This window comes from Loxodonta africana, chromosome 3 (assembly GCF_030014295.1).
Source record: "Loxodonta africana isolate mLoxAfr1 chromosome 3, mLoxAfr1.hap2, whole genome shotgun sequence".
In the NCBI taxonomy this organism is placed as follows: domain Eukaryota; kingdom Metazoa; phylum Chordata; class Mammalia; order Proboscidea; family Elephantidae; genus Loxodonta; species Loxodonta africana.
This window is the reverse complement of record NC_087344.1, coordinates 3,531,478-3,559,195: the sequence shown is the minus strand read 5'-3', so window position 1 is coordinate 3,559,195 and position 27,718 is coordinate 3,531,478. Positions and strand designations below refer to the sequence as shown.

Genomic DNA, 27,718 nt, shown 5'->3' with positions numbered 1-27,718 from the left:
ACACATCCAGCAAAACTGTCTCTCAAATACCATGGCGAAATTAGGGCATTTCCAGACAAACAGAAGTTCAGGGACTTTGTAAAAACCAAACCAAAATTACAAGAAATACAAAGAGTGTCCTCGGGTTAGAAAATGAATAACACCAGATAACAACCTAAGACTAGAACACAGGACAGTGCAACCAGATATCAACCCAGACAGGGAAGTCACAAAAATAAATCAAAGCTAAAACACTGAAAATAAGGAAACAGAGACATCAATATGTAAAAGATGGCAACATTAAAACAAAAAAGAGGGAATAAATAATGTAGTCACAGATCTTTCGTACAGATAAGAAGTCAAGGCAATATAAAGAAAGAAAAGACTGGTTTAAAGTAAGAAAAATAGGGGTAGGTACTAAGCTGACCACAAAGGAAGCTAAGTGTCCTACACAGCAGTGTAACGTTGCACAGACAGACTGAAACTTCGGGAGTGGCCATTAACCAGTTGCTGTGGACTAGATCGTGACTCGTGGATCTTCAGTCTATTTTTCTAATGTTGTAGATACAAATTATAAAGTTTCCCAATCTTGGAATTATCGACCTTCCCTGATTGCTTCCAACCCAGTGAAAAGCTCTAATTCATTGTACCTTCCCCAAATTGTCCATACACATTCCCAAATCTTACAAGACCCTCCTACTGAGACAACCAAGGTCACCCCAAGACATGTGCTTTATACCTTTGCAGCAAGTCAGGAGTCTCAACTTTGTTTGCCCACCACAGGTATGTTCCTGGTGTTCTTTGGCTGGAGGGCACTGACATGAGCAATATTTAGACTTTCATTATTAGGCCATGAATAAAAAGTTATTTTAATGGGAAAAGATGGTAGTAATAAAGGAACTACAGAAAATCACACCAGAAAGAACATCCCAGAACATATAAAGAAAAACAGAAATAATCACAAGGATGAATTAACAATCCATAATCAGAATAGTGTTTTAAAAATTACTATTTTTAAACCACTGTGTTGTTTAAAGTCAGGAAAGGTGTGTGTCAGGATTGTATCCTTTCATTATACTTATTTGATCTGTATGCTAAGCAAATAACCTGAGAAGCTGGCCTGTATGAAGAAGAATGTGGCATCAGGACTGGAGGAACACTCATTAACAATTCGTGTTACGCAAATGACACAACCTCGCTTGTTGAAAGCGAAGAGGACTTAAAGCATGTACTGATGAAAACCAAAGATCATAGCCCTCAGTATGGATTACACCTCAACATAAAGAAAACAAAAATCCCCACAACTGGACCAATAAGCAACATCATGATAAATGGAGGAAAGATTGAAGTTGTCAAGGATTTCAGTTTACTTGGATCCGCAATGAATGTCCATGGAAGCAGCAGTCAAGAAATCAAATGATGTACTGCATTGGACAAATCTACTGCAAAAGATCTCTTTCAAGTGTTAAAAAAAAAAAAAAAAAAAAGCAAAGATGTCACCTTGAAGGCTTAGATGCACCTGACCCAAACCAGGGTGTTTTCAATTGCCTCATACGAATGCAAAAACCAGACAATTAAGGGAGACCAAAGAATTGATGCCTTTAAATTATGGCGCTGGTGATGAATACTGAATGTACCATGGACTGCCAGAAAAACGAACAAATCTGTCTTGGAAGAAACAAGTTATCAGGAGGGGCTAGTCCCTAGGGAAGGACATCATGCTTGGTAAATCAGAGGGTCAGCAAAAAAAAGGAAGACCCTCAACAAAATGGATTGACACAGTGGCTGCAACAATGGACTCAAAACAGAGCACTAATTGTGAGGATGGCGCAGGACCGTGCAGTGTTTTGTTCTGTTGTGCATAATTTTTTTTTTTTACATAGGGTTGCTGTGAGTGTGAGCCGACTTGATGCACATAACAATTCAGAATAGAATATTTCAACATATCATCTCAGTTAATGAAACAGAAAACATAATGACATTTATAACTATACAACAGATTTTAAAACCTAGGTAAGATTTTCTAAGATACATTTACAGAAGTATGTCTGATGAACCATGCCAATTGTTTTCTATCTCATATTAAAAACTGAAAGGAATTAAACACTGGGTAATCACATATAAAAATGAAAGTAACTAAATATGGTAGATTTACTGCTTATAGATGGAATTCGGCTGTAACAGAAAACTCCCATGATCTGCCAAACACAGTTCAAATGATTATTTCAATCATGGAGATGTCAGAAACAGTAATTTCATGGTCAGTGCAGTCCCATAACAAAGCCATCAGAGAACTATGCTTCCTGCATTCTCGGTGGCCGCATTAAATCTGTCAGGGTGGAATCAGAGAAAAGAACTGCTATTGCAGGAATGAGTGCTTACAGAGGATAACGGGTCAGCCGGAAGCCATGTAAGCCTGAGCGCCAAAGAAGGTCCCTGATGGGGGAGCTTCTGGAAAACCCTGTGGAAGCCACTGCCTAGGAGGGAACTAAAGTCTACACAGTACAAAAATACTTTACTCTGTGGAGAGTGGAACAAAAGAGTTTTATTGAGGAATGGAACAGCTGTAACTGGATAGCAGGGCGGCACGATGTAAACCATACAACGTGCTCCAGAGTACATGAGGACGGAGGGGTTTTTATATATAAATTCCAGCATGGCTGTGACCACAATTCTTCATCTGTTCATCTGTGCAGAGGCTTCTGAGAAGAGTTGGTGCAAGCACTTTTGGAAAATATTTTTGATACACACTTCCTGGAACATTCTTACCACATACTCTCTGAGAACAACCACACATTTCATTTCCACCCCTTGCTTTCTTCAGAGCTGTGCACGCTAACCCATTACTGTGAGCTCTCTCTGTGAACGCCTCTACGCTGAAGGGCTGCTAACACATGTCAAGCACGTGGTGTGCGGTTTGGGCTGTTCCTGAGTGAGAAAGCCAGGTGCCAAAGATGTGCTGTAACCTAGGCTACTGGGTTCCTATGCATCTCTCTCTCCTGATGGCCCAGCAGAATGGAGAGGAATGCTTCTTCACTTCTGCCTTCCAACACTCACGCACCTTCCCCTTCTCATGAACTTTAACCCGGAGTCATAAACAGAAGGGACTCGGGGAGATGTAGCTCCCAACCTTACCCATGATGACAACTGTGGTGAAAGGAGTTCCTTTATGTGGCCTTTTGCCTTGGCTCTTTGGAAAAATGGCTTGAGAGACATTCCCCCTAAGCCCTGAAGAGTTACACCTGCCTAGTTTTCTACAAGGAAGAGTTTTGTTACTTTTGTTTGGTTGATTGACATTTCCTGAGTAGGTGAAAACAGCTTGGTTTGCTACTTTTTGCCTGGCCCTGAGCTACAGCCTGCCATGTGATTGGTATGCACCTTGCAGGGATTGGTCAACAGACAAGGCAAATGAGGTGAGATGTAGCCCAGCCGTGCATACTATGCAAATGAGGTATCTGTGGCCTACCAAGAGGGGATTGGTCAGTTTGTGGTCCCCCACTGAGAGGGGCCATGCCTTGAAACTGGCAAAGAATTGTGTATATAGATGCAGCCAGCCTAACAGTTTTTTGTTTAGAGACAGAAAAAAGCAAGAAGAAAAGCAGAAGGAAGAGAGGAGACAGAGAGAGAGAGGAGGCAAGGAACCTCCTAAAAGAGCTGTTTAATAGTGGTCAAAGGCTCTAACACTGAAGACAGCAAGAGGCCTAGAAGGGGTCCAGCAGCGGAGGTGGTGGCAACAATGGCAGGGCCAAGAGGAACCTGTCCTCAGGGGCCTGAGAGGAATCCCGCACTACTGAGAGGAGCTGAGAGAGCTATCCTGCACTAAAGAAGGGAGACTCTACCTACATGCTTCCTGATCCTGATTCTTGAGTTGTAGTCTGTTGATTCTGATACCGACTTGTACCCTGGTCCTTAATAAACCACTTAAGTGTAAGTATGGTCTGTGAATTCTGTGTGGCCACTGCAACAGATTATCAAACCCCGAAGAGAAGTAGAGAGTGCCATGGCAGGGATGGCAGGTTTCAGAATTGGTAAAAAGGTTGCACAGTGGACGTATGTGTGATCTCCACCTCATGGGAGTCGGCTTTGTGCTGACGGTGATTCTCATTATCCCCCATTACATTAGACAGGTACTGATATTACTGCTCGTCCCATTTTACAGAAGGTTTCCCAACATGCCTTGTATTCTTAAGGCTTCCCTCATTCTTTACATACATACTGTGTCTCTCCATTGTGCATTTTCATATGCACGTCAAAGTATTTGGAATATTGATAGACTTTCCCACAGTGATTACATTCATAGGGTTTGTCTCCAGTATGTTTCCTCAGATGTTCTTGAAGGGATATGAGACACTTGTAGGCTTTTCCACATTGCTTACATTCGTAGAGTTTCTCACTAGAATGTGTTCTCATATGGTTTCGTAAGGAGGTAGGCCATCTGAAAGTTTTCCCACATTGTTTACATTCATAGGGTCTTTCAACACTGTGTGTTTTCATATGTTGTCGAAGGACTGCGAGCATACTGTAGACTTTCCCACATTCCTTACATTCATAGACTTTCCCTCCACTATGCATGTTCATATGTTGTCGAAAATATTTGGGACAACGGAAACTTTTGCCACATTGCTTACATTCATAAGGTTTCTGTTCACTGTGCGTTTTCTCATGTCCATGAAGGGCTGGGTAACTAGTGAAGGCTCTTCCACACTGCTTACATTCATAGGGTTTCTCCCCAGTGTGTTTCCTCAGATGTTCTTGAAGGGATATGAGACACTTGTAAGCTTTTCCACATTGCTTACATTCATAGGGTTTCTCGCTAGAGTGCGTTCTCATATGGTTTCGTAAGGAGGTAGGCCATCTGAAGGTTTTCCCACATTGTTTACATTCATAGGGTCTTTCACCACTGTGCGTTTTCATATGCTGTCGAAGGTTTGCAGGCATACTGTAGACTTTCCCACATTCCTTACATTCATAGATTTTCTCTCCACTATGCATGTTCACATGTTGTCGAAAATATTTGGGACAACGGAAACTTTTGCCACATTGCTTACATTCGTAAGGCTTCTGTTCACTGTGTGTTTTCTCATGTCCATGAAGGGCGGAATAACTAGTGAAGGCTTTTCCACACTGCTTACATTTATAGGGTTTCTCTCCAGTGTGTGTTCTCTCATGTTCTTGAAGGGATGAGTAAAAACTGAAGGCTCTCCAACAATACTTACATTCATAGGGTTTCTCTCCAGTGTGCATTCTCACATGTTCTCGAAAGTATGTGGGACAACTGAAGGCTTTCCCACATTCCTTACATTCATACGGTTTCTCTCCACTGTGACGTCTTAAATGTAGCTTAAGGGAAGATAAATGCATAAAGGTTTTCCCACATACTTCACATGCAGGGATTTTCTGTCCTTTATGACCGCTCACACATTTCCTAAACATGAGAGGCAAGTGAATGATTAGTATGACTACATATTTCACATTCTCAGTGAATGGGGATGGTTTCTGCACTGTCTGCATTGCTTCAAAGTGGAACAACCCGAACACTTGGCTGAGGGTTTGAATACAGCTATTGCTTTCAAACTCTTTCTCACTATGGAGTTTCCTGACCATTATTTCTAACTAAATTACGTTTTAGACCCTCAATATCTACATCACATTTATGAAAACACTGCCTTGTGAAAATTCTCTGTGTACATAATTGTTTAGCTACATCTATACTTCTTCTTTAATTTCAAGACAGTCTAACACTCTGCTGGGACACTTGTTCCTATTGCATGAGTGCCACTCACCTTGAATGCTTCTTCTGGATTTGGGGCTGATCTTCAACGTTATGAACTTTCCCCTTTTCTTCCAAATTGAACCTGGAATCGTTTCTTATGAAACTTATTATTTTCTTTCCATTGAATATTTCATTCTCAAAAATACCCTGCTGAGGACTTGATCCACTGGTTTTAACTTGAGTACAACTATCTGCAAAAATTAATAAAACAGTTTAATTTCATGGGACAAAAATTGTGGCTAATTGAAGGAAAACAGACCATATGTGGATTTATTTCCATATACTGATCCAAAAATGAAACAAATATTATAAGGAATTATGAACATGTGAGCAAAGGAAGACTGTGGGACAAAGAACTCAGTTTGACTGCTTGTCTCTGGTTTCTGAAAATAACCTGAGTAATTGAGATGTCTTTGTTTTCCAAAATAGCCAGGCAGGTACAGTAGGAGCTACAGAGGCCCCACTCCTGGCTAACGAACTTCAGAATGGGAGGGGGGCATGATGCAATTAATCATACATATTCATTGTTTTATTCATCGAGGTCCCAATGACTAGGGGACCTTGGACCTTCCTCTTTGGGGCTTCCGAATTGGTAAGAACATCCATGCCCTGGAGAGAGTACAGCATATCCCTGGGGGCAACAGAAGCTTCATGCAAGAAATCTCCCAGACCTTGCCTAATGCATCTCTTCACTTGTATCCTTTTTGGTTATAATAAATGAGTAACTGTTGACAGTAGTCTCCGTGAATTTTCTGAGCCGTTACAGAGAATTAACGAACCCACAGGAGCAATGAGCCATCAGGGACTGGAGGGACAGTCAATTTGTGTAGACCCAGTTGTGGGTAGCTGGTGGTGAGGGAAAGGCTGCATGGGCAGTCGATGAAGAAGGATAGAGTCCTTCTAGCTTGTGACCTTGTCCCAGGGGGCTAAAGAGAGAAGGGGGGAGACTGGCTGGTCTGAAGTGCAGGGAGTTGTACAGACTGCTGAGCCTACAGCTGGTCTCTGATGACCTGGCCCTAGGTGGCCTGGGATATTTTGGCCCAGCTAGGGTTGCTGGGAATGAGGTCTGATCCAACACTGGGTAGTCAGGATCAGAGAGGAAATGCCATGAAAGTGGCTGAAGCCAAGGAATAGAGATGTGGAAAGGTGAGACCTGGATCTATTTCCAGCTGGGAATTGGATTCATGCTGATCCTTGACACACATTTAGTGATAAAGGTGTGGTATGCCTGCTTTGACCCTTTTTTAGTGCAGCCCTTGCAAAAACTCTGAGGACTTTGGCAATCATAGGCAACATGGGTCAAAACAGTAGTCTATCTACTAAGAAACAAGTTGCCGTGCAGTTGACCAGGCTCATGGAGATACCATACGTGCCAGAGTCGACCTGTGCTCCACCAAGGTTTTCAATGGCTGATTTTTTGGAAGTAGATCAGCAGGGCTTTGTTAATAAATGGGTAACTGGATGGACTTGATGGTGCTTCTGGAGGGACTTGAATGCAGCTGAGTGTATTGACCGTCTGCACCGCCCAGGGTCTCCCTCTACTGAGAAATACTTCCAAAAAGACAGATGCTGATACTGACATCATATTATTACAAGAAAAGCAAAGTAGTGAGGAACTGAGCAAAACACATATGCTCGAATGCTAACTTTAAAAGACGAAATACAGGAAATATTTTTCTGAGAGGAAGAGAAGTGTGAAAACTAAAATCATAAAATTCTTAGAAGAAAATACAGGGGCATAACTGGGCCTAGCCTAACAACGGATTATCTAATAACAAAAGCACAAATGGCAAAACTCAAAACAGATAAAAGGGCCATCATAAAAATTAGTAATTTTTTTCATCAAAGGACTTTACCAAAAAGTGAAAAGATAACCTACAGATTGGAAGAATATCTTCGGGAGCCACATATGTATCTGATAAAAGCCTAATATCCAAAAAACATATATAAAATTATACAACTGAACAAAAAGACAAATAACTCAATCAAAAAATGGACTAAGAACTTCAATAGACATTTTACCAAAGAGAATATTCAAAAAGCCAACAAGCACATAAAGCGATGTTCAAGGTCTTTAGCCATCAGAGATACAAATCAAAACCACAATGAGAATCGTCCCTAAAACCCTTTTGACTCAGTACTGAAGTCACTCCTGAGGTTCAGCCAAAGATTAGATAGGCCCATAAAACAAACACCAATACACGTAGCTCAACCATGCATATGAGACTAAATGGGCACACCACCCCAGTGGCAAGGACAAGAAGGCAGAAGGGGACAGGAAATCTGGACAAATGGAAGTGGGGAACCCAAGGTCAAGGAGAGAATGTTGACTTGTCACAGGGTTGGCAACCAACGTCCCAAAACAATAATGTATTAATTGTTCAATGAGACACTACTTTGCTCCGTAAACCTTCATTGAAAGCACAATGAAAAATAAAAATAAATTAAAAAAAAAGCTACAACGAGATACCACTACATTCTACTAGGATGGCAAGATTAAAAAAAGAAAATGACAAGTATGACAAGGATGTGGAAAATTAGAACACTTACCCACGGCTGGCAGGAATGCAAAATGGTACAGACAGCTGTTGTAAAAAATATTACGGAGATTCCTTAAAAAACTAAAACTACAACTACCATATGACTAAGTAATTCCATTCCTAGATTTATACCCAAGGGACATATGTACACCAATGTTCACTGCAGCACTATTCACAATAGTCAAAAGGTGAAAACAATCTAAATGTCCATCAAAGGACAAAAGGATAAACAAAATATGGTCCATCCCTACAGTGGAATATTACCCAGCCAGAAAGAGAAATGAAGCAATGATATGTTGAGAACCTTATACTGAGGAAATAAGTCAATCACAAAAGGACAAATATTGTCTGATCTCACTTATATAAAATGACAAGAATAGGCAAATGTATAGGGACCAAAGTTTGTTAGTGGCTACCAGGGGCGGAAGGGAAGGACAGAAGGGTAGTTATTGTTTAGAAAGCAAAGAGTTTCTGTTTATGATGATGGGAAAGCTGGCACTGATTAAGAGTAATGGCTGCACAACTGATTAACGTAATTGACATCACTAAGATGTACACCTAATAAATGCTGAACTGGCAAACGTTATGTGATATATATTCTTAAATCAAAGAGCAACTGTTGATGCTGCTTATATACAACCAACACCTCATGGTTTGGAACTTTAGGATCATAGTTTCACAGGATATCTCAGTTAATTGGCCTCATTATTTTTTTTTAGTGCTTCTGTCCTACCTCCTAGTTCATTGTGCAGTGCCTGGGGTCTTAAAAGCTTGCAAGCAGCCACCCGTGGTACAACAATTGGTCTCTATCTGCCTGGAGCAGCAGAGAAAGGAGAGTCAGGAATAGAAAGAGGAAATGAATGCCTGCTTAACCGCTGCCATGAACAACTGCCTGCCTCCTTTGCCACGAGACCAGAAGAAGGGAATGGTGCCCAGCTACGATTACTGAACATTTTGATCAAAGATTCTATAGAAGAATCTTTGATCAAAAGTGGGAAAAACGCAAGTAAGAGTTTCAAATTCCCATGGAATCTAGACTTTCTGAAGCCTTTGAGGCCAGATGAACTCCCCAAACTACTGCACTAAGATAATCTTCAAACCTTAAACCAAAACTATCCCCTGAAGTCTTCTTTAAACCAAACAATAATTTAGCTTAATTGGTAAAGAATATCTGCCTTGACCATTGTGCTCTTTTAAGATCTATCTATATGGCACCAAATTGACAACAGCAACTCAACAGGTTAGATGAGAAGCTTTGGGGGCAGCTAGTTTATGTTAATGTTGGAAGAATAATTCGGAAAAAGACAGCAACAATGGTTGCACAACTTGAAGAAGGTCACTGAACCGTACACGTAGACACTGTCGAATTGGTGTATATTTTGCTATGCGTATTTTCAACAAATATATAAATAACAAATAAATAAATGAACTTAAAAGAGGTAATACGGAGAGTCTTAAGCTGAAAAGAAGGAAAGTGTGAGCATGGATGGAAAATGAAACAAGGAAGCCAAGGTAAGTGGCTAACTTCATCCTTCTCAAAGATTGATTTACTTTTCTAATTGATATCAGCAAACAAATTTCCCTTTTCCAAGCCCTGTTCCTCCCAAGGGCCCTTGTCTTCCTGCTGTCCACCTGCACAGATGCCCTAGAGGAGTCCTCCCTCCAATGTCCCCAGGTCCCATCCGGGAATGACTTGTGTGTGTGTGGCTGACGCCTTGCTCACAGCGAAAAGCTCATGGTGAGGGAGGATGGTGAAGGTCAACAGGCATTTCCATGAGACGGGCAAATGCTTTCGTGCTTGCAGGAGCTGAAGATGGGTAAGAGCAGGTTCAACTGCAGCAAAATTACCATGGCAAGTATATATTTATCACAGTATAACTCTTACAGGGGTGAATGTACAAAGTTTCTCTCTGTGCTGCATAGTGACACTGCAGACCATGCCCACACTTATAAACTTAGGGAGCCTTGAGACTTTTAACCAAGAGAGATAAAAAGTCAGTTAAACACATAAAACTCTGTTTTCATGGAAAAGCCTCCTGACCTCAAGTTCCAAGAGCTCTGGGACCGTGTCTGTCTTTCTTCCAACATATTCTCATTCCTCAGCCCAAGTCAAAAAAGACCATGTGGAAGATATTCGTTCCACAAAAGATGAAGTGAAGGAATGATGCCATCCTTACCTACTGACGCCAAGTTCTGGAAGGTTTCCAGCATCACATCCTTATAGAGCTTCCTCTCAGCGGCATTCAGCAAAGCCCACTCTTCTTGGGTGAAGTTCACAGCCACATCTTCTAAGACCACCAAGTCCTAAAAGAGCCCACATACTGTTTTAACAAGGCACCATCTCCCCAGTGTGTGCAGGAGGGTGCAGGAGACTCCCAGCCTGGAGTACTGTACTTATTCACAGGATTATGAACCACAGAGACCTGGCACTCCTGTGGAAGATGATAATCATTAAGGCAATAAAATACAATATGCTCAGCGATGGTAAGTGCTTTCAAAATAACGATGTGAGACAACAATGACTGATTTATTGTTATGCTCACATCATTAAAATTCATTATTTTTAGCCATGTTGGACAGATTCCGGGGCAGAGTAAAGACTGACAAAATCATCTTTCAGAAAACACTAAAAACAGACACTCAGTTTGCTGAGACATTGTTTTCTTAACAGATACAAAGAACTGGAACCAGAATGTCTGGACGCTGCAAATACTTAGGGTACATTTTTGACGCTGCTCAAATTCAACAGGTCCGACGTGGAGGTAGCAGAGTCACGGAGCCTGGCCTGACCCCCTCAGATGCAGCAAAGGCAGAGACACATTCTCCTTCCAGGATGATGAGGACACTGTGGACAGAGAGGGAGGCCAGGGCCCTGGGACCTGGCAACACCTATCAGGTATGAGGAACACCTGGCTCCCACACAATTTGCCAGGCCAGCAGGACCTGTTAGATCAATAACCAAGCACCAGAATTGGAGGAAAGTGGCACCACAAAGTGAGTCACTGAAGGGTCTGACCCTAATGGAGCCAAAGGTGATTTTAGCAGGAGAAAAAAAAAAAAAAACTCTAATCAACATCTTTAGAGCAATAAGGAAGAAGGACACCATACCCAGGAAATAAAGAACAAACAATGATGAAAAAAAACTGGAGATCATCTAATGAAAATCACAAAAATCAACAAATTAAAAAAAAAAAATTCTACCTACAAAGAAGGAACTCAAACTCAACTGGAGTTAGGCAGCAGGGAAACAGAGTTAACTCCGTACAGGAAAAAGATAACAATATGATCCCAAAGAAATTAAAAGGAAGGGATTAAAACATATAAAAGCAGAACATAAGAAAAATAAACCTGGAAAACCCATAAGGGTTAAATGAGGAACCTACTGTATTGCATCCATTGGGGATGTGGGTTTTCGCCTTTAACACATCTGTAAATTGGAACTCACCTTACACTCAATGAACCGTAACAACGTGTCAGAGATTTTGGTCCTCAATTTTCTAATCTTTACTTGTGTATAAAATAATGGTGCGTTTCAGATTCAGTAAAACATGATGTCAAGGGAATCCATTCAGTGATGTGGGTGTCACAACATAACTAATATCTGAACGTTTTCCCAAGATGATAAAGCCAAACACGAAGCGGCTGCCATCAGGTAAATCTGACTCATGGCGACCCCACGTGTGTCAAGGGCAGAAGTGTGTTCCGTAGCGTTTTCAGAGGCTGATTTCTCAGACGCAAACCACAGGCCTTTCTTCGGAGGCACCCCTGGTTTGATTCAAACCGTGAACCTTTCAGTTAGTGGCTGAGCACTAAAGATTTGTGCCACCCATTAAGGTTAAAAAAAAACTGAAGAAAACCTATGTGACAACTCTGAACCTACTAAAGAAATCAATTCTTTTCAAATTTATCTATTTGTTCAATCATACTCAAAAAAAAAGGGCAAAACCAACATGGCGCCCTAGACAGACACACCATACCGTCCCTCTGCAGCAAAGACCTGAACAACTGAGTAAAACAGATGCAAATGTCAATCCTGAAACCCTACGCATCGAGTGAAGGGATAAAGAACTAGATCAGGCCCAGAACGGAAGAGGAAACTCCTCAGTAATAAAACTAAGCTGAAAGATTTAAAACAGGGAAACAGAGGCATCAATCTGTAAACGACAGCAATGTCAAAACAACAGAAGGGGGAATAAATGGTGCAAGTATAGAACTTTCAAATGGAGAGGAACTCAAAGTGATATCAAGTAATAAAAGACTGATTCAAACTTAGGAAGATAAGGGTAAATTTCAAGGTAACCACAAAGAAAGGTAACAAACTTACTCAACAAAATAAAAAACAAAGACTCAATACACACAAAATCTATAATAACAAAAGGAAAGAAAACTCCCAAACAAAAGAACTCAATATAGGAAAGTAAGAGGAACAAAGAAAACATCAGCACCACAAAAAATAAGCATGACAACAATAAACTCATACCTATTGATAATCACACTGAATGTAAACTGACTAAAGAGACAGAGAGTGGCAGAATGGATTAAAAAACACGACCCATCAATATGCTGTCTAAAAAAAACACACCTTAGACACAAAGACATAAACATATTAAAAATCAAAGGATGGAAAACAAATACATTAAAGAAACAGTAACCAAAAAAGAGAGGTAGTGGCAACACTTATCTCAGATAAAATAGATTTTAAGGCAAAGTTCACCATAAAAGACAAGGAAGGACATTATATAATGATTAAAGTGACAATCCACCAAGAAGACACAACTCTAATAAATATCTACGCGCCCAACAACAGGGCTCTAGTATACGTAAACTCTAACAGCACTGAAAAGAGAAATAGACAGCTCCATAATAATAGTAGGAGACTTCAACACACCACTCTCAGTAACGGACAGAACGTCTAGAAGGAAATTCAACTAAGATATAGTAGATCTAAAGACCACAATCAACCAACTTGACCTCACAGACATACACAGAACACTCCACCCAACAGAAGCAAAGTATACATTCTTTTCCAACGCACATGGAACATTCTCCAGAATAGACCAAAAGTTAGGCCACAAAGCAACCCTCAATAAAATCTAAAATATCAAAATAATACAAAGCATTCTCTCTGATCACAATGCCATAGAAGGAGAAATCAATAACAGGAAGATCAAGGAAAAAAAATCAAACATATGGAAACTGTGTAACACCTTGCTTAAAAACAACTGGGTAATAGAAAAAATCAAAGAGGGAATCAAAAAACTGCAAAAAAGAAATTTTCTAGAATTAAATGAGAATGAAAATACATCATAACAAAACCTTTGGGACACAGCAAACACAGTGTTCAGAGATCAATTTACAGCAATAAGCACACACATCAAAAAAGAACAAAAGGCCAAAATCAAAACATTAGCCCTACAACTCGAACTAATAGAAAAAGAACAGCAAAAAGAAGCCCAAGGTATCAGAAAATAAAGATTAGAGCAGAAATAAATGAAAGAAAGAACAGAAACACAATTAAAAGACCAAAAGTTAGTTCTCTGAAAAAAATCAACAAAACGGACAAACCACTGGCCAAACTGACAAAAGAAAAAACAGGAGAGGAAGCAAATAACCCAAATAAGAAATGAGATGGGAGACATTACAACAGACCCAATGCAAAGAAAAAGGATCATAAGAGACTACTATGAAAAATTGTGCTCCAACAAATTTGAGAACCTAGAGGAAATGGGCAAATTTCTAGGAACACACTACCAATCTAAACCAACACAAACCTGAGACAGGAAATCTGAACAGACCCATAACAAGAGAGGAGATTGAAGAGGTAATAAAAAAAAAAACTCCCAACAAAAAAAGTCCTGGTCCAGACAGCTTCCCTGGAGAATTCTAACAAACATTCAGAGAAGAGTTCACACGAGTACTTCTTGAACTATTTCAGAGCACAGAAAAGGAAGAAATATTCCCAAATTCATTCTATCAAACCAGCATAACCCTGATACCAAAGCCAGGCAGACACCAGAAAAAAAATTACAGACCAATCTCTCATGACTATAAATGCAAAAATTCTCATCAAAATTCTAGCCAATAGAATTCACCATCATATCAAAAAAATAATACACCATTACCAGTGGGATTCATACCAGGTGTGGAAGGACGGTTCAACATCAGAAAATCAACATAATCTACCACACAAATAAACACGAAAGAATCACATGGTCATCTCAACTGATACAGAAATGGCATTTGATAAAATCTAACACCCATTCCTTATAAAAACTCTCAATAAAACATGAATAGAAGGGAAGTTCCTTCATAATAAAGGGCATTTATACAAAACCAACAGCCAACATTATTCTAAGCAGAGAGAGACTTAAAACATTCCCCAGGAAAAGGAGAACAAGACAAGGACACCCTTTATCACCACTCCTACTTAACATTGTGCAGGAAGTCCTAGCTAGAGCAATAAGGCAAGAAAAAGAGATAGAGGGGATCCAAATTGGAAAGGAAGAAGTGAAATTATCCCCATTTGCAAATGACATGATACTATACATAGAGAACCCCAAAGATTCCACAAGAAAGCTACTGGAACTAATAGAAAGATTCAGCAGAGTGGCAGGGTACAAGATAAACATACAAAAACCAGTTCACTTTCTACGCATCAACAAAGACAACTTTGAAAAGGAATCAGGAAAACAATACCATTTATAATAGCTCTAAAAAGACAAAATAATTAGGAATAAATCTAACCGGGGACGTAAAAGACCTGCACAAAGAAAACTACAAAACACTATTGCAAGAAACTAAAAGAGGTCTACATAAATGGAAAAACACACCATGCTCATGGATAGGAAGACTCACCATTGTGAAAATGCCAATTCTACCTAAAGCTATCTATAGGTATAACGCAGTCCCAATCCAAATATGAACAGCATTCTTTAACAAGATGAAAAAACTAACCACCAACTTTATATGGAAAGGTAAGAGGCTCCAGAGAAACAAAGCATTATTAAAGAAAAAGAACAAAGTAGGAGGCCTAATTTAACAAGGGGAATAAGAATCAAGATCAAAAGCCCAAGGTTGATCCCTGTAAGCTAGAGGTCAAACATGCCTGCTTTCTGACCTCTTCACCAATTCTGACACCAACCATCCCTCCCATGGCACACTCTGCTTCTCTGCTGATATGGATACTGAATGCTTCTCCTATCTAGCCCCCACAGTATGACAGACTGACAGACGCGTGGGGCAAATGTGTGACAGAAATGAATATTGGGTATCATAGATTACAGACAGCGTGTAACCCCGCCTTCAGTCAATACTTGATTTGGGTACACTAAAAGGGGAACTAGGATTTGCCTGAGGGAAACACAGGTTTAGGCTCAAGGGTTCACTCACACCTCCTGGCACTTCAGAAAGCCTCTTCACACTCTCATCCCTAGCCCCTTTGGGCCTCTTCCCAGCCATGCCTGCAAGCACACCACTCTGGCTCTTAGCCCCTGCCCTGCTCAGACAAGTTACAAAGCTCTTTTAGCCCCTGCCAATAAATCCCCAGAGGCACTCTACTCTACCAGCAAGCCTCCTGCCCAAAGGCACTCAGCTTTCTCTCTCCTGGGCCAGGAAGCCCACCATGCCATCTCCTGCTGCCAGGTCTCTGTCACTGCTTCTTGCTCCCTTCAGTGCTACAGCTCTCTCTCTTGCTCTCTGTCTCCTGGTTCCAGGAGCTTCTCAGCGCAGGGATCCCGGGTCCAAAGGACAGGCTGGCTCCTGGCCGTTCTTCCCTAGTGGTGGTAGGATCTTTGCTCTGCTCTGGAATTGGCTCTATTTTAAGGCAAAACTGACCCAATCCCCTTGGTGAGCCACAATTACCCTATTTTCATATCTTGGGAGTTACAAGACTATAGTGAGAAAGGCTATACAAAAGCAATCCATTGTACTGCAGACCACCCCCTGGCTTTTCTAGCCACGGTTCTTTCATGCTTGGAGGATAAAAATTCCCCACAATCATTTTACTAGTCCAAAATAGTCATTAGCAATTAGTCCTGCAATAGAGAAAAGAGTCCTAAGGGTGAAGTTACTCAGGTACCATTCAGTTCTGCTGTAGGTATCCATCTGACCTGGTCAGGTTCTCCAAAAGTCATCTTGCCTTTACCCTCTCTGGCCTCTGATAAAATTTAACTGAGAAAAGATTATTCCCTTGGTTTGAGCCTAACGAGGTATCAGCATAGAAAAACATTTAAGGGACATTAGGTTCGGCCACTGTATTCCAGTCCAGCAGTGCCTCCCCCTTAGTCCACTCTTTAACACTTACAGTTCCTACATATACAGTTTCTGCAATCACAATTAACCCTGTTAACAACACTCACAAATGAATCATATAATCCTATCAACATCTTTCCCAACACCGTCTTCCCCCAGAACCATCAGGAAAAGAGGAAACTATTTCAGTGGAGATCCTCCTTGGTCCCCCTCATTCAGAGTGTAAGCACACCCATTAAAGCATGTAAGTCAGCCACTTCATGCCTTTATCTTCACCCAATGTAGACAGTCAATTTTTAAACTGCCCATAACTATCCAAAAAAAAAAAAAAATTGATGCAGCGCTGGAAGTGCTCACTCATCTATGCCAAGAAATATGGAAGACAGCTTCCTGGCCAACTGACTAGAAGAGATCCATACTTATGCCTATTCCCAAGAAGGTGACCTAACCGAATGTGGAAATTATCAAACAATACCATTAATATCACACGCAAGCAAAATTTTGCTGAAGATCATTCAAAAACGGCTGCAGCAGTGTATCGACAGGGAACTGCCAGAAATTCAGGCTGGTTTCAGAAGAGGACGTGGAACCAGGGATATCACTGCTGATGTCAAATGGATCCTGGCTGAAAGCAGCGAATACCAGAAGGATGTTTACCTGTGTTTTATTTACTATGCAAAGGCATTCGACTGTGTGGATCATAACAAATTATGAATAACATTGCTAAGAATGGGAATTCCAGAACACTTAATTGTGCTCATGAGGAACCTTTACATAGATCAAGAGGCAGTTGTTCGGACAGAACAAGGGGATACTGATTGGTTTAAAGTCAGGAAACGTGTGTGTCAGGGTTGTATCCTTCCACTATGCCTATTCAATCTGTATGCTGAGCAAATAATCTGAGAACCTGAACCATAGGAAGAACGGTGCATCAGGATTGGTGGAAGACTCATTAACAACCTGCAATGTGCAGATGACACAACCTTGCTTGCTGAAAGTGAAGAGGACTTGAAGCACTTCCTAATGAAGATCAAAGACCACAGCCTTCAGTATGGATTACACCTCAACATAAAGAAAACAAAAATTCTCACAACTGAACCAATGAGCAACATCGTGATAAACAGAAAAAAAACTGAAGTTGTGAAGGATTTCTTTTCACTTGGATCCACAATCAACAGCCATGGAAGCAGCAGTCAAGAAATCAAAAGATGCATTGCATTGGGCAAATCTGCTGCAAAGGACCTCTTTAAAGTATTGAAAAGCTAAGATGTCACCTTGAAGGCTAACGTGTGCCTGACCCAAACCATGGTATTTTCAATCGCATCATATGCATGTGAAAGCTGGACAATGAATAAGGAAGACCGAAGAAGAATCGACGCCATTGAATTGTGGTGTTGGTGAAGAATATTGACTATACCACGGACTGCCAAAAGAATGAACAAATCTGTCTTGGAAGAAGTACAACCAGAATGCTCCTTAGAAGCGAGGATGGTGAGACTGTGTCTTACATACTTTGGACATGTTGTCAGGATGGATGAGTCCCTGGAGAAGGACATCATGCTTGGCAGAGTACAGGGTCAGCGGAAAAGAGGAAGACCCTCAACGAGGTGTATTGACACAGTGGCTCCAACAATGAGCTCAAGCATAACAACGATTGTAAGGATGGCGCAGGACCAGGCAGTGTTTCGTTCTGTTGTAAACAGGGTCGCTAGGAGTCAGAACCGGCTCGACGGCACCTAACTACAGCAACAACATAACTATCAAACAAGTACTGAGGAGACAAGCATGTTCGCCAGTCTTGAAGATCTTCTGTTCTAGCTGAACTTTGAGCATCTGCCTCCATAAGCAAAGTCCGGTCCAGAGAAAGTCATCAAACTGCAGCAATCTATACCAGCTCACGGTGTCAGACATCTTTCTCTGCATTTGGTCAGTTCTGGTCAGCTCATCCAAGCCCAGATGGCTTCACTGGTAAATTTTACCAACTATTTAAAGAAGAATTAACACGGCTCCTTCACAAAATCTTTCAGAAAATAAAAGAGTAAGGAGTACTTCCCAACTCTTCCTATGAGATCAATATTATCCTAATGCCAAAAGCAAACAAAAACAGAATACAAGATAATAAAACTAGAGCCCACTATCCCTCATGAACACAGGTACAAAAATTCTCCCCAAGTGCTAACACACTAGATTCAGCAATGTGTGAAAAGGATTATAAACCATGAGCAAGCAGGGTTTATCCCAGTAATATAAGGTTGGTTTAACATCCAAAAATCAATTAGTGTAATACACCTGATTAACAGAACGAAAAACAAAAGCAATATGGTCATTTCAGCAGAAGCAAAAAATCATTTAAATCCAACACCTTTCATAACACTCAACGCACTAGGTATAGAACAGAATACCCTCAACCTGATAAAAGGCATCTTCAAAACACCCACAGCGAGCATCACACTGAATGCTTTCCTCTAAGATCAGGAACTAGACATGGATGTTCTGTCTCAAGTTTACCGTTTCTATTCAACATTGTACTGGAAGCTCTAGCCAGGGTAGCTAGTCAGTAAATAAATAAAAGGCATCTTGATTGGAAAGCATGGAGTAAAACTATCTCTATTCCCAGATGATCTTATACACAGAACAATTCTAGGAGTCCACTAACAAACTATCATAGGAAATGAGTTTATCAAGGTTGCAGGATACAAGGTCAATATATGAAAATCAAATGTGACAACTGGATATCCATGTGTAAGGTAGAAGAACATTAGCCCTGTACTCATACAATACACAAAAGTTAACTAGGTCACAGACTCAACATAAGAGCTAAAATACAACTCTTAGGAAAAAATAATAGAAGTATATCTTGTTACTTGGGTAACAAGTCATACCTTGATATGACACCAAAAGTACAAACGATTAAAGAAAAAATAGATAAGCTTGGCTTCATCAAAATTTAAAACTATTGTGCTTCAAAGGGTACTATTACAGAAGCGAAGACAACAGTTAGAATGGAAAAAGAAATCTGAAATCTAATAAGGCGCTAGGAGCCCTCATACCTGGCATAAATAGTCAACAAACGTTACCAACAGTGCACAAACCCTAGAAGAGAAACTAGGTTAACTGGGAGCTCCTAAAAAATCAAGCACTTATGCTCACTGAAGGACTTCACCAAGAGAGTAAAAAGACAACCTACAGACTGGGAAAAAATTTTTGACTATGACAAATCTGATCAGCATCTAATCTCTAAAATCTACAAAATACTGCAAAACCTCAACAACGAAAAGACAACCCAAGTAAAAAATGGGCAAAGAATATGAACAGGCACTTCACCAAGGAAGACAGTCAGGTAGCTAACAGATATATGAGGAAGTGTTCACGATCATTAGCCATTAGAGAAATGCAGATCTAAACTACAATGAGATTTTCATCTCACTCCAACAAGGCTGACATTAATCCAAAAAACACAAAATAATAAATGTTGGAGAGGTTGTGGGAAGACTGGAACACATATACACTGCTGGTGGGAATGTAAAACGGTACAACCACTCTGGAAATCAGTTTGGTGCTTCCTTAGAAAACTAGAAATAGAACAATCCAGAAATCCCACTCCTTGGAATAGATCCTAGAGAAATACCAGCCCTCACACGAATAGATACATGCACACCCATGTTCACTGTGGCACTGTTTATAATAGCAAAAAGATGGAAACAACCTAGGTGCCCATCAACGAATGAATGGAAAACAATTCATAGTATATTCACACAATGGAATGCTATGCATCAATAAAGAACAATGATGAACCCGTGAAACATTTCATAACATGTAAGAATCTGGAAGGCATTATGCTGAGTGAAAGCAGTCAGTTGCAAAGGGACAAATATTGTATGATACCACTATTATAAGAACTCAAGAAAAGGTTTAAAATACAGAAGAAAACACTCTTTGATGGTTATGAGGGTGGGGACGGAGAGAGGGAGTGGGGTACTCACTAATTAGATAATAGATAAGAATTATTTTAGGTGAACAGGACAACACACAATACAGAGGAAGTCGGCACAACTTGACTAATCCAAAAGCTAGGAAGTTTCCTGAATACAACCAAACACTTCAAGTGACAGAGTAGCAGGGGACATCTAGCTCAACTGGCATAAGAAAGTGTATTAAGAAAATGTTCTGCATCCCACTTTGGTGAGTGGCGTCTGGGGTCTCAAAAGCTAGTAAGCGGCCATCTAAGATGCATCAATCGGTCTCAACTGACCTGAAGCAAAGAAGAATAAAGAACACCAAAGACACAAAGAAAACATGAACCCAAGAGAAAGAAATGGCCACATAAAACAGAGACTCCATCAGCCTGAGACTGGAAGTGCTTGATGGTGCCCAGCTACCACCAATGGCTGCCCTGACAGGAAACACAACAGAGAATCCCTGAGGGAACAGAAGAAAAGTGGGATGCAGACCTCAAATTCTAGTAAAAAGACCAGACTTAATGGTCTGACTGAGGCTGGAGTGACCCCAGAGGTCATGACCCCGGACTCTGTTAGCCCAAAACTAAAACCATTCCGGAAGCCAACTCTTCAGACAAAGATTAGATTGGACTATAAGACGTGATACTGGAGTGTGCTTCTTAGCTCAAGTAGACACATGAGACTATGTGAGCAGCTCCTGTCTGGAGGTGAGATGAGAAGGCAGACGGGGACAGAAGCCGGCTGAATGGACATGGGAAATACATGGTGGAAAGAAGGAGAGTGCTGTCACATTCTAGGGAGAGCAACTAGGATAACATAACAATAGGTGTATAAGTTTTTGTATGAGAAACTGACTTGAATTGTAAACTTTCACTTAAAGCACAATAAAAAATGTTATTAATATGTAGAAATAGAATATTTGTATAGTGATCTGGTATCTGGCAACCTTAATAAACTCAATTATTATTTTTAAGATTTAAAAAAAAAAAATCTGATAAGGGACTTGTATTCTAAGAACAGGTAGTCCCTGACTTATGAATTCGGGTTACAACAAACTCCACTTACAGCCATCTGTTTCCACAAAGAGGCACAGTCGATGCACGACTGTGGAGAGCGACACACATTCACAGTGGCAAGGTCAGGCGCCATCTATGAATCGGACACCGCTGCCAGTTTCCTACTCGGGTCTAAATCTGAAGGGAGAGAGATCTGGTTATTGTCCAACACAAAGGCTTTCCTTGTTTCCGTCAGCCATGACTGAACCGTTTGGAACCGGTTCAAAGCCCTGCATCTAACTCGAGATGTGAAACTGGTTTATCTACTTCCCAAAACGACAGCTGTGATTCAGCTTATGAATCAGGGGCGTTCGCTACCTTCAAGGCGTACTACCTACAGACTACATTTGCTCAGGCAATAGCTGCAACACACAGAGGTACAGTACCATTTCATGATTTCTGGAAGAATTACAGTATTCATCAGTGTATCTGGGACATTGCGTGTCCCTAGGAGGAACTTACAGGAAAATGCATGCAGGGGATTTGGAAAAAAACTGCTGATTTATGTGAACACACTCCAAGCATTTGATCAGGATAATATGATGGAAGAGGTCGGTGGAAAAACTGTCCATATGGCAAGAACGCTGAACTTAGAACTTGACACTGCCAATGTGGGACAGCTTAAGATCACAAAGAAAGGGAATTAACTGGTCAGGACTTAATGGATTTTGAAGAGGAATGAAATGCTGAAGAACGAAATGAGGAAGAGGAAGGAGAGAAGTTGTCAAAAATGTTCACAGTGAAAAGATTAGATGAAGTTTTTTTCTAAATGAAATCAGAGGCTTCAGTTGCTAGAAAACACGGACCCAAGTGTTGATCACTTTGCTAACGTCAGATTTGGGAAGCAGTGAGACGTTACCATAAAATAAAAAAAAATAATAGATGAAGAAAAAAAGAAAAGGACCATACAGACAACTCTAATTTTCTGGCTAGAAACGCCATCCCCATTCCCAGGAATAATCCAGATGGTCCAGAACCTTCCACAAGTGGAGCTATTACTGCAACTGACAAAATGCCAATGTCATCCAACTCTTCTTCACGGTCAGAGAAAATTTTTATGATTTGTGTATTTTTTGTGTGTATTAAAATATAACTAAATTTATATGTAATGTTTCCAACCCCCCAAAACAAATAAAGATCAGATTTATAAAGACACCAATAATAAAAGGCAATAACAGAGGAAACTTTTTTAAAAAATAAGGTATTTAACTTATGTCAGAACGGATGATAGAGTCTCCAAAAAGACTGAAGTTGGGGACTTGTATGTAAAAAACTCTTACAGACTCAACAGAAAAAATAAACGGCAACAATATAAAGACAAATGATGCAACTAAAAAACAGGCAAAGGATTTGAAGACACTTCTCAAAGGAAGATATACGAAAGGTCAAAAAGGTGCTCACCATCTTTACTCATTAGGTACCAATGTGCAAATATCAACTGTGGAGAGAACACTTCCCAACTCAGTCTATGAGGCTCGTATTACTACTCTGATATCAAAATCACACGAAAACATCACGAATAAAATGATAGGGGTATATCCCTTAGAAATACAGATGCAAAATTCTTCAGCCAAACACTAGCAAACTAAATCCAGCAACATAAACAAAGGAATTACACACCGTGACAAATGGGATTTCTCGCAGGAATAAAAGGTTGGTTCAATATACATTTAAAAAAAGAAAAAAACCTCTCCCTGCTCACAGTGTGGAACCGCTCCCTCCTCCGGGGCCTACTTCTCACCAGCACGGAACTCTCAACCTGAGCCAGTTTAAGGTTCCAACCCAAATAAATGCTCAGATGCATAAGCCCTTTCCTCAGGAGACTTTTCTTTCTCCAAGTCTAACCTTCGAAATGCCCCAAGCACACCCTCACCTGGATCTCCCCCTCCAATGATTCTCCCAGCACAAACAGCTCCTTCTGGGGTGCTCTGAGTTGAAGGGTCCCCAGAAGATCTGACCGGCCCTTACTATACCTCCTCTGTAGGCTCAAGGTTAGACCCAGCTGGGAGTCACCGACCTCAGGCCTCTGCTCCCCACCCCAGGTTACACAACAGCTTCATCCCACTGCTGATAAATTTAGCGAAACAAAGACTCTCAATCCCAGTGTTTGAATAGGGACCCAGCAGAGTCACTTACTCTGACCTCTGTTCAAGGATAAAGTGGGCTGGGAAATTCTAAGGGGCTCTGTTTTTGCATTGTTGTACAATTATACATAACACATTTGCCAACTTAATGGTTTTCACGCCTATAGTTTAGTGACCTCAATTAACATTAATCACGTCGTGCAACTATCACCAGTATCCTCTGCAAACCAGCTGCTTCCTGAACACTGACTCTCCCTCTCCTGGTGGTGGCTGTCGTGTGCCATGGAGCTGATTCCACTCACAGCAACCCAGGTGGCAGGGTAGGGTTTTCTGGGCTGTAATCTTTACGGGAGCAGTACACCAGGTCATTCTCCTAAGGAGCGGCTGGGTCGGTTCCAACCAACCTTTTGGTTAGCAGCCCAGAGCTTAACCTAATAAACTTTGGTTTCTATACATCTGCTAAGGCGCTCTTTAAGGCTTCAAAGAACTGAAAAATGCTTATCAGTTTCGGAAAACAGATGTCAGTTAACTATTACCCTCATAACTGGCTATTTCTAAGTCAATCAGTCGGAACCCTTCTCCGTTTTCCAGGTCACATTTCACAAAATGTGCATTAATCTCTGACGCCCAGATAATAAAGGGAAATGGACCAAAATCAAACACTGTGACACATTCCATGCCCCGCATAGGAGAGTAACCACTATTTCCATGACGATTTTCAATCCATTTCTCCACCCACCTCAGGTTAAGGTGCAACTGCGCGCATTTTTCTGCAATTCCGACGGAAGGGAACACATTCCTGGGACGCTTCCCCAGCAGCTGTCTCTGCCTGAGTCCCAGAAAAACCCAAGTCAGGGAAAGATCCCACCTAAGAAACTTACTACCCTCTGCAAGCAGAACCAAAAAAGCGAAAGGGAATCACCATTTTACATTTGGAGGAAACTGCTGCCCAAATAAGAGAAGAAACCTGAGCTCTGGCCTGGATGCAGCTGGGGTGGTCGCAGCAGGGAGGCTGACAAGGCACACCGACCACCCGCTTTGGACGCCTTGTGTCCACACTGAGCAAACACCACCCAGTAGATCGCCCCCTCTAATCAGCTTATCCAAGAACGGGGAGACCATGGTAAGACCCCAATCCTGTCCCAACCACTGTGTTAAAAAAAAAATAATGGCCCGTTGTGCTAAGTGCGACTTTCCCGAGAATAACAGGTTGTTTTCAAGGTGTTCTAACGTCAGGGACTTGCCTAGAAAAACAAGTTGACTTGAGGGATATTTCTGGCTCACCACCCAGATGCCATCAATCCCCAATGGACATGTGTCCCAATAAAGGCAGCGACGGACAGACCCCATGTGAGATCCTCCATCCAATTAAAAAAATGTGGGAGACCGATTCACTGTAACTTCCCTACAGAAATCCCCTCACTCCTGGAAAACCTCCACACGCGACCCTCCTCACTCTCCCACTGTTTCTGGAGGTCCCCCTGTGAGTGCCATCTGCTCTCCTTAACATTCTTTGGACCCAAGGCTGACCTGGTAGTCTGTGATTGTTTGTGATCTTCCGGTGACGCTCGCTCCCCCCCCCGTGTCCACCTCCCCTCACGGTCACCGGCGACCCTCTCCCGCCGTGTCCACCGCCCCTCACGGTCCCCGGCGACCCTCTGCCCGCCGTGTCCACCTCCCATCACGATCCCCGGTGACCCTCTCTCCACCTTATCCACCCAGGCTCAGGCCCCGGTGACCCACTCCCCGCCATGTCCACCTCCCCTCACACCCCGGTGACCCCGTCCCGCCGTGTCCACCTCCCCTCGGTCCCCGGTGACCCCCTCCCCACCATGTCCACCTCCCCTCAGTCCCCGGTGACCCCCTACCCGCCGTGTCCACCTCCCCTCACGGTCCCCGGCGACCCTCTCCCCGCCATGTCCACCGCCCCTAAGTCCCCGTTTACCCTCTCCCCATCGTGTGCACCTCCCCTCAGAGTCCCTGGTGACCCTCTCCGTGCCGTGTCCACCTCCCCTCAAACGCCCCGGTGACCCTCTCCCCGCTGTGTCCACCTCCCCTCACAATCCCGGTGACCCTGTCCCCGCGTGTCCACCTCCCCTCACGGTCCGCAGCGACCCTCCCCGCCGAGTGCACATCCCCTCACAGTCCCCAGTGACCCTCTCCCTGCCATGTCCACATCCCCTCACGGTCCCCAGCGACCCTCTCCCTGCCGTGTCCACCTCCGTCACAGTCCCCAGCAACCACCTCCCTGCCGTGTCCACCTCCCCTTATAATCCCCAGGGACCCTGTCCCCGTCGTGTCCACGTCCCCTCACGGTCCCCGGTGACCCTCTTCCCACCATGTCCACCACCCCTCAGTTCCCGGTGACCCTATCCCCACCGAATCCACCCACCGAGAGTCCCCGGTGGTGCACTCCCCGTCATGTCCACCTCCCCTCAGTCCCCGGTGACCCTCTCCCCGCCGTGTCCACCTCCCCTCAGTCCTCGGTGACCCTCTCCCCGCCGTGTCCACCTCCCCTCAGTCCCCGGTGACCCTCTCCCCGCCGTGACCACCTCCCCTCACGGTCCCCGGTGACCCTCTCCCCGCCGTGACCACCTCCCCTCACGGTCCCCGGTGACCCTCTCCCCGCCGTGACCACCTCCCCTCACGGTCCCCGGTGACCCTCTCCCCGCCGTGTCCACCTCCCCTCAGTCCCCGGTGACCTTCTCCCCGCCGTGTCCACCTCCTCTCAGTCCCCGCTGACCCTCTCCCCGCCGTGTCCACCTCCTCTCAGTCCCTGCTGACCCTCTCCCCGCCGTGTCCACCTCCCCTCACAGTCCCCGGTGACCCTCTCCCCGACGTGTCCACCTCCCCTCACGGTCCCCGGTGACCCTCTCCCCGCCGTGTCCCCCTCCCCTCACGGTCGCCGGTGACCCTCTCCCCGCCGTGTCCACCTCCCCTCACGGTCCCCGGTGACCCTCTCCCCGCCGTGACCACCTCCCCTCAGTCCCCGGTGACCCTCTCCCCGCCGTGTCCACCTCCCCTCAGTCCCCGGTGACCCTCTCCCCGCCGTGACCACCTCCCCTCAGTCCCCGGTGACCCTCTCCCCGCCGTGACCACCTCCCCTCAGTCCCCGGTGACCCTCTCCCCGCCGTGTCCACCTCCCCTCAGTCCCCGGTGACCCTCTCCCCGCCGTGACCACCTCCCCTCAGTCCCCGGTGACCCTCTCCCCGCCGTGACCACCTCCCCTCAGTCCCCGGTGACCCTCTCCCCGCCGGCTCCACCTCCGCTCAGTCCCCGGTGACCCTCTGCCCGCCGTGTCCACCTCCCCTCACGGTCCCCGGTGACCCTCTCCCCGCCGTGTCCACCTCCCCTCACGGTCCCCGGTGACCCTCTCCCCGCCGTGTCCACCTCCCCTCACGGTCCCCGGTGACCCTCTCCCCGCCGTGTCCACCTCCCCTCACGGTCCCCGGTGACCCTCTCCCCGCCGTGTCCACCTCCCCTCACGGTCCTCGGTGACCCTCTCCCGCCGTGTCCACCTCCCCTCAGTCCCCGGTGACCCTCTCCCCGCCGTGTCCACCTCCCCTCAGTCCCCGGTGACCCTCTCCCCGCCGTGTCCACCTCCGCTCAGTCCCCGGTGACCCTCTCCCCGCCGTGTCCACCTCAGCGAGTCCGGGGCCGCTTCCCCTCACAGGCGCTGGCGTCCCCTCCGCGCAGCCCGCCGGCCCGTGACGAGACCTCGGGGGCCGTCCCCCGTCCTTCTGTCGGTCCCCTCAGGGTGGTGGCCTCCACCCGGGGCCGCGCGCACGGCCGCCTCCAGCCGGTTTGAGCCGGCCCTCCCCTCGCCCAGCCTCGGACACCCGGCCCCGCGCTCACCATGTCCGGCTTCTGCAGACGTGCCGTGGTCCCGTCCGCCGGAACAAGCACTTCCGGAGTCGCGCAGACAGATAATAAACTTTCAATCGTCGTACGCGCCGAGCAGTGACGTCTGGGAGGGTTTAGGAAACGTCCTCCCGCCCCCGCTTCCTGATTGGACTCTGCGCTCGATCCCGCCCCGACGTTCCTGAATGGACAATGCTGCAGGAAGCCCCACCTCTGG

At 43.8% G+C, this 27,718-nt stretch overlaps 1 protein-coding gene across 1 annotated transcript; it reads right to left on the bottom strand.

Moving 5' to 3' along the window:
- Positions 1-1,484: 1,484 nt before the first annotated feature.
- On the bottom strand, positions 1,485-27,718 carry LOC104847124 (zinc finger protein 709). The gene is made up of 4 exons (XM_010601427.3): positions 27,496-27,718; positions 10,470-10,596; positions 5,763-5,943; positions 1,485-5,404 (listed from the first exon to the last, which is right to left on the bottom strand). Exons 1-4 carry the CDS (start codon positions 27,496-27,498, stop codon positions 4,177-4,179), a joined length of 1,539 nt encoding a protein of 512 aa, XP_010599729.3. The 5' UTR covers positions 27,499-27,718; the 3' UTR covers positions 1,485-4,176.

Coding starts and splice junctions, on each gene's coding strand:
- LOC104847124 (XM_010601427.3), bottom strand. Junction 5,944..10,469: donor CCAGAACTTGGCGTCAGTAG/GTAAGGATGGCA, acceptor TAATTTTTGCAG/ATAGTTGTACTCAAGTTAAA. Junction 5,405..5,762: donor ATCCAGAAGAAGCATTCAAG/GTGAGTGGCACT, acceptor TCTCATGTTTAG/GAAATGTGTGAGCGGTCATA.